Genomic DNA, 7,406 nt, shown 5'->3' with positions numbered 1-7,406 from the left:
ATTTGCAACGCAATTCCATCAGCTTTTCTTCAGGTATAACACATCAGTAATAAACAAAGATTCATAGAAAATTGAAGATCGTACTTGTTTGGAATAGACTGGAGTTAGAGAATTAGCTAAGATCAATAAATAAATCTCATTTGCAACGCAATTCCATCAGCTTTCTTCTTCAGGTATAACACATCAGTAATAAACAAAGATTCATAGAAAATTGAAGATGTATTTGTTTGGAATAGACTGGAGTTAGAGAATTAGCTAAGATCAATCAATAAATCTCATTCACAACGCAATTCCATCAGCTTTTCTTCAGGTATAACACATCAGTAATAAACAAAGATTAATAGAAAATTGAAAAGAATCTCTACTTGTTTGGAATAGGCTGGAGTTAGAGAATTAGCTAAGATCAATAAATAAATCAATCGGCCGTAAAAGAACTACGGAAAACAAGAAAAAATAACAAATTTTATTTTATTATCTGTTTTTTTTCTTCTTCATCGGGAAAGTTGTAATTGTTCTTGTTCTTGGACCGCTCGCGGTGCGACCTCCTCGAGTAGGCAATAAAATAAACCCTTCGTTGCGTAAGGAGTCAATAATTCCCGCAGGGCTTAGGTGGAATAACAAGTCGTTTTTGGGCTCTTCGAGAAGGACAAATCCGTCGGTTGCGGGTACATATAATCATTTCGCAACTTCGTCGATGACCCAAGAACAATAACAACAGCAAGACACACCATAAACGTTGCATTCGCACTTCATAACTTTGATCGTCCAAATCCAGAGTTTCCGGACTTTTAATTGAAGTCCCTTCCGTAATGTCTTCATTGCATGCAAAGTTTAAGATACAATTATGTAACATCGATTTTGTCTTTGTTTTCTAATGGTTGCGATTTACATCGAAATTTGTTTGTGTTAGTTATGGAACTGTCGTTGGAATCGGTGTGGGAATTACGAGGGATTGCTCTACGTTGATGGTGGCGCAGTATTTTAAGAGGAGACGGGAATTTGTAGAGATTTTCATCGTTTCTGGAAGTGGACTAGGAATTGCCATCATGTCTACGATTATTCGTAGCACTATTGGGTAAGCAACTATTTATATTTTCATTATGTAACTACAATTATTATATTATACACATTATACATCCATGATTATTGTTCTTTCTACAGTTTGTAGTATTCTAGAAATGTGAAAAAACCATCCGGCAGTTAATTAACTACCAATGTCTTTTTGTTGTTGTTCTCTTTCTTTTGCTGTCATTACGAAGTCGGGAAATTAAATTGGCTTCGCATCGGAGAGACAGAGAGAAAATGATTCTTAATTTTCGCATCGAGTTTTTCCCGCGGAATTCCTCGCTCCACTCGCATAGTCGACATAGCGAGCGCAACTTTAATTGCTTTTAAATTAATTTTTATTTCGCAAGTGGAAGCGAACGAGACTAAGAAATGGATGGATGGATGTTGTAGGAAAAATTTATCGCGCCTTCAAGGAAGAATCCACCGATGGGTTTCCCTGAATTCCATCAATCGCGAGAGTTACGATCGCAGGTGAACTTTGCCACGGCAAGGTCGTAAATCGAAAGCTCCGAACATAAATTTAACGGTAATTAAAAAAGAATGCAGCCGAGAGAATAATAATAATGATACAAAAAGAAGAAGATGAAGAAAAAAAGAGGATCATATTTTCTCTTGTCGCCTCGCCCGAACCGTGAGGATAAATTCGGTCGTACGAAGAGAACAACAACAACAACATCAACAGCTACAACGAAGTTACGTGAAGAATTGCAATTTACGAGGGGGAGAGGAAGAAAAAAAGAAGTTGTTACATGGAGAGGCGTCAACTGTGGAACGTAAATTTCTCGAGCGTTTTAATTGCTGCGATAAAGCTGTTCGCGCTGTTATGATAAGGATTATTTATCCTTTATGTATATATTTTTTTGTTAAAACTGTTGGGTTTAATTGAAAATTAACGGTTTTATTATTTACCTGTTCTGGGTTTAGTGCTTTAGGTTGGAGGTTGGGTCTGCAGGTGGTGACTGGTGCCGTCTCCGCCACCTTCATTCTGGGCACGTTCTACAGGTCTGCTTCGTTGTACCATCCGCAGAGGCGCGCCATCCTGCACATCAAGAACCAGAAGCGTAAGATCAAGGATAAGAACAAGATCGAGGATAAGGTGCCGTTCTTCGACTTCAGCACGCTGAAGAGCAAGACGGTGCGGATACTGCTGGTGTCCACTGGGATTAGCGCTTTTGGAATCAACACACCTTTGTTTTATCTGGCGTATCAGGCCGAGGTCGAAGGTCTTGGAGATTCCACGGTGTTTCTACAGATGTACCTGGGGTTGGCCTGGACCGTGGGATGCGTGGTCTTCAGTACTCTGGTTCTGCACAACTCGACGGAATGTCGCATCGCCAGGCAATACCTCACGCAGACCGCCGTGTTCATGTGTGGCCTCTCCATCTTAGCCTTCACAGTCGTCAGTGGAAACTATCATGCATACGTTATGTTTGCATGGATTTATGGTAAGACACATTCATTTTATCGTAATTTCATAAACATATTTCAAATTACAAATAATAATTACATTTTAACAAAACACAATTAAAATTTCAATAAAGACATAATAAGATTGTATCAAAAAACGAATAGAATTTTCTAGCTTATTTTCACGAGGATATTTGATATTCCAATATCGTTTCAATAGTTTATACGAAAAGCATAAAACGAAATCAGAATGAATTTCCTAAGCGTTTTCCTTGAGGAGGGTTGAATCCTCTCATAAACAATATTAGATTCCCTTTATATAAAGACAGTTTAAGTTTTTCTCAAGTACATAAGGATCTATAAACAATTTCATGAAGAATTGTTATTAATCAATTGAAATTTAGCATTTTTTTTTCCAAATAATTATAAATAAAAAATAATGTTTTTGATTTTTGAAAATTGTCTTCACCTTTTTATTTAATTACTCTTTATTAAAGACAAATTTATGAATTTTCCAACATTGTGATAAATTGTACAATTTTTTTCAGGTATTTTCTGTGGAGGATATCATTATTCGCTGAAGATGTACACATATGAGAGGGTTAGAGCAAGGAATTTCGCCAGGACGTGGGGTTTCGTGCAATGCTCCCAGGCCATCCCCATCGTAATAGGAGTACCGTTCTCTGGTAAGCATAAGATTCGTATACAAAGCAGCGCTTTATTCCTGTTCTATTCCTGGTGCAATCAATTAATCTTAATTTTAGGCTACATGAATGAACGATGCGGCGACAGAGCAGGCTACTACTTCAGCTCCACGTGTGTCATCGTCGGTTCGCTGACTCTCTTCCTCATCGACCTGCATCGCAGGAACATCTCCAGGCACAAGCACACAAGGGAGAACGGAACCAGACATCTGTGCGTCTCCGACACCTGTCCACAAAGAAGGAAGTTGTCATTCTCGCAGGAACCCGAAAACGATCCTGGAGGTGTCGCAGCAGGAGCAGCCGCAGCGGCTTTAGTCCTCGGCGCGGATCTAGCGCCTAATCAACCTGTAGGATTAATAGATAACATCGTCGGTTCCAACGATCAGAAGGAGTTGACTTGCATCTCCGAAGAAGGAATCGCCGATATGGATCTACCCGACAACTTGCTGGACGATTTAGACTACATAGGTGATTGCATAACGTCCTGCAACAAGGTGGAGAACTACCTGATGCTCAGCGAATTCGAGAACAACTTGATTGCCGAAATGCCCGTGATTTTGGATAGAAAAGGCAGGAGATGGTCTCTGGCCAGGTCGAAGATGACCAACGAGGAAAGCCACGTGCCGGAGGAAGAGAACGGTTTGAAGAACAACACCAAATGGAAGGTCTTCCCCAACAGAGTGATCACCGTCATCGATGAATCTTCCGTCTGATGGAACTCAACTTGAATCGTCCGAAATATGAATGAATGAACTAGGATCTAAACGTGCGCGGAATCGCACTTAGAGGAGGAGTATCTTCGGATCAACTGCCAATTTTTGTTTTTATATAATGTAGTTAACGAACAGGTTTTTTCGCAAAGAGACTACTCACTGCCAGATTCGATTTTCGCGCGCGCAAAAAAAAAATTAAATAAATAAAATAACGAATGAGTGTGTATTTACATAAACCGTAGAATATAAATACAAATACAATTAACTTATATAAAATATAAATATATATATTTAAAAAACTTCATTTTCATAGACTGTGTATTTTTTATTTATTTAATAAATAAAGAGATTATTACTGAACGTTTATATTCCCGATTCGGATAAAATGCTTCATGTTTTAACCACGTTTCATTAAAACAAGAACACAAATATGTTTTTCTTACGTAATCAAAGTATACCTGCAATTCCCATCTTATTCAATCTTATGACAAAGTATTGATCAGAAACAACAATAGTTTTTATATTATGAAATACAAATTATACTAATATACAAATGAAATCTTACCCTAAAGTCAAAATTAAGACAAACAAGCTTACATAATAAGGAAAAAACTTATTACAACCATTGGAAAATGGTACAATAAAACGTGAAACAAAGCATTTAAATATGTGAAAAGTTAAGTAAGACAAAGAGATTTTTTAATTAATTGCAAGATTTTATAATTAATTAAGAGGTAATTAACTAATTCAATAGCAGATATATAATTTAGAAAAAATAAAAGTTATATATTCAAATTTTAAAAGATTTTTACGATTCATGTACATATAAAAGTCTATAGTCCAAGCATTTAGCCATCTGTTGGGTAGGAGCTATATCAATAGTATTACTTATTCTAGAAAATGAATTTGTTTTGTAGTTTATATAAGAATTTGCCAAATCTTAATTTATTAGTAAAATCGTTATAAAAAAAAATATTAGTTTAATATTCATTGTTAATTATTTTTTGCGAGCTGATACTTTCCTTCTGTGAGAGCTTTGCTACAATTAACTGAACAAAGTACTTATATTAACAGACTTACGTAATAATTAATAACCATTTTTATAGTAAAATAAGAAATATAAATACAGAAATGGTTGCAAGAATTCATTGTAAATTATTGATATTAGTAAAGTATTCATTATATAATTACCACGAAATTTTCTGATATTCGACAATAGGTGGTGCATACATCTTCAAACTTTAAAAAAATAAATCCAATGTATATTTTGAGAATACCCAAATCTAATAAAGATGTAAATGTAGATAAAAAAGATAAAAATGTAGTTTATATAAGAATTTGCCAAATCTTAATTTATTAGTAAAATCGTTATAAAAAGATATTAGTTTCATATTTATTGTTAATTATTCTTTGCGAGCTGTTACTTTCCTTCTGTGAGAGCTTTGCTACAATTAACTGATATTAACAGACTTACGTAATAATTAATAACCATTTTTATAGTAAAATAAGAAATATAAATACAGAAATGGTTGCAAGAATTCATTGTAAATTATAAAACTGAACAAAGTACTTATATTAACAGACTTACGTAATAATTAATAACAATTTTTATAATAAAATAAGAAATATCAGTACAGAAATGGTTGCAAGAATTCATTGTAAATTATAAATATTAGTAAAGTATTTATTACATAATTACCACGAAATATTCTGATATTCGACAATAGGTGGTGCAAACATCTTCAAACTTAAAAAAAAAGAAATCCAAAGTATATTTTGAGAATACCCAAATCTAATAAATAGCACAATTTCATTGTATTTTCTTGTTTATAAATCTTGAATTATTTATAAAAAAAATATCAATTATTACTTAATTTTTGCATCTTACGTTTTTCTTAACTTGGGATTAATTTTCAAAGTTACTTAATCATTTGGGGTTAAAGTTTAAACAACAGATGGATGCGTTTGTACTAAGTCAAATGGTATACCTGATACGTACTTCTGGGCAACAATAAGCAAATAAGACACTGATGTATTTGAATCGAGTTGCAATAAGTCAACGTCTGGAAATAACACTACTACACCACTAAGCAATATAAGGAGACTCGCCCTTTTTGCTTGGGAGCAGTTCGGATGTTGAATTTGTTTGATTTACTGTATCCCATTATTTGTACATCTGTAATACAAGAAGGGACGGACAGCGCAATTACGTCGCTCGCTCCTTAACCGAGAAGGCAAAAAAAAAGAAGGAAAAGGTTGAAAGAGATAGGGAAAGAGAGACTTCGTGTTTGACTTTCCTCCTGCGAACTCTCACTAAATAAGGTAGTCCATGTGGGACGTCGTCCATTTGCCGTTCATATTTCACTTTAAAGCAAATAATTTGTCAAAATCTGCCCAGATCGGCAATCAAACATGAAGAAAACTGGCCTCCGCATTGCAGCAAGCAACCCCGCAGAAACGGCGACAAACCGGAGTTATGTTATTGTTCATTAAACCGAAATTGCATGTATCGAGAACCCACAGAGAAAATCATAAAGGCAATTCAATATAAACTATTATATACTTTCATTTCAGACACTCAAAGTGTATTTCCAAAGCAATTTCATACTGAAGATTGTTACATTTAGATAACCAGTGAAATATTTAAAATCTCAATTTATTTAAATCTTTGATACAAGAATGAATTTTTATTTTAAGTAATCAGTAGTTAATAGTGTTAGACATCTTCTTGGATTTTGTAGGCACCAAAGGGTTTGTTGTTGTGGTAGTTGTTGGATGCTGTGTATCCGTATATTCCTTTGGAGGTGCGATTCGGTGGTAAGTTGAGGTATCTGCCGTAATGCGAGAGAAGAAGTGCCACGTAGGGGTTGATTGGAAGATGTTGAGCATGATTGAAACCGGTGGACACCGGAGGAATACCCAACGAGGAGCTCAAATAAAGGGCGGCAAGAAGAGGGTTCGATTCGAATACTGCTTGCACACCACCAGCGTATCGATCCTTCGCAAAACCCGACGATGATTCTGATAATTGCGTAGAGGGATGAACGTTTCCATCTTCAATTACAAATATAAACACAAATAGAGCAAAATAAGTTTAATATAGAATGGAAATATTAGTGAAAAGTTTGTTGAATATCTGAAAATGAATTAAGTTATGTTAGGAATTCTTTGGATTTGTTCTAGTTCTAGTAAAGCAGCGGTCGGGGAATTTTTTTAACCATTACCCCAAAATATTATTGCGTAAGTCCATATTACGCCCCTCCATTCTGAATTCATGAAACAATCAATATAAATTTTAAATAAACATTATTTATTGAATTAATTTGCTTTTACATATTTATAAAAAAAAAGTTACATGAAAATAGTAATAGACAAACAAAATAAAATTCTTAAATTGGAACAAACAAAAATTAATTGAAAACTTTCCCCCTTCAGGTTTTGGAAACATGATGTTGCTTCATGTTTGATATAATTACTTTAAAATTGGGACTTTTTGATGTAAGAGCAATTTGAA

The 7,406-nt window shown here is 34.7% G+C and overlaps 2 protein-coding genes across 2 annotated transcripts; one reads left to right on the top strand and one right to left on the bottom strand.

Annotated features, from left to right (window-relative positions):
* The first annotated feature begins 280 nt into the window (after nucleotides 1-280).
* On the top strand, nucleotides 281-4,128 carry LOC108558007 (monocarboxylate transporter 12-like). The gene is made up of 5 exons (XM_017914792.1): nucleotides 281-310; nucleotides 911-1,075; nucleotides 1,993-2,513; nucleotides 3,024-3,161; nucleotides 3,240-4,128. The coding sequence occupies exons 2-5, from the start codon at nucleotides 966-968 to the stop codon at nucleotides 3,890-3,892; spliced, it is 1,422 nt and encodes a 473-aa protein (XP_017770281.1). The 5' UTR covers nucleotides 281-310; nucleotides 911-965; the 3' UTR covers nucleotides 3,893-4,128.
* A 2,475-nt stretch (nucleotides 4,129-6,603) lies between these two features.
* LOC108557997 lies at nucleotides 6,604-6,980 on the bottom strand (the record flags this gene model as incomplete). Its single annotated transcript, XM_017914781.1, has 1 exon — nucleotides 6,604-6,980. A coding segment is annotated over one exon (372 nt), but the record flags the coding sequence as incomplete, so codon positions are not given.
* Between the last annotated feature and the right edge of the window lie 426 nt (nucleotides 6,981-7,406).

The sequence above is a fragment of the Nicrophorus vespilloides genome, unplaced genomic scaffold (assembly GCF_001412225.1).
Source record: "Nicrophorus vespilloides isolate i.1.1-1 unplaced genomic scaffold, Nicve_v1.0, whole genome shotgun sequence".
Taxonomy (NCBI): domain Eukaryota; kingdom Metazoa; phylum Arthropoda; class Insecta; order Coleoptera; family Silphidae; genus Nicrophorus; species Nicrophorus vespilloides.
This window is presented reverse-complemented; position numbering and strand designations above follow the sequence as displayed.

What these genes read in the sequence shown, in the direction of transcription:
- LOC108558007 (XM_017914792.1), top strand. Translation starts at nt 966, where the DNA reads ATGGTGGCGCAGTATTTTAAGAGGAGACGGGAATTTGTAGAGATTTTC. An exon ending in ATTATTCGTAGCACTATTGG is followed by an intron (nt 1,076 to 1,992) that starts GTAAGCAACTAT and finishes TTCTGGGTTTAG; the next exon opens with TGCTTTAGGTTGGAGGTTGG. An exon ending in AATAGGAGTACCGTTCTCTG is followed by an intron (nt 3,162 to 3,239) that starts GTAAGCATAAGA and finishes TCTTAATTTTAG; the next exon opens with GCTACATGAATGAACGATGC.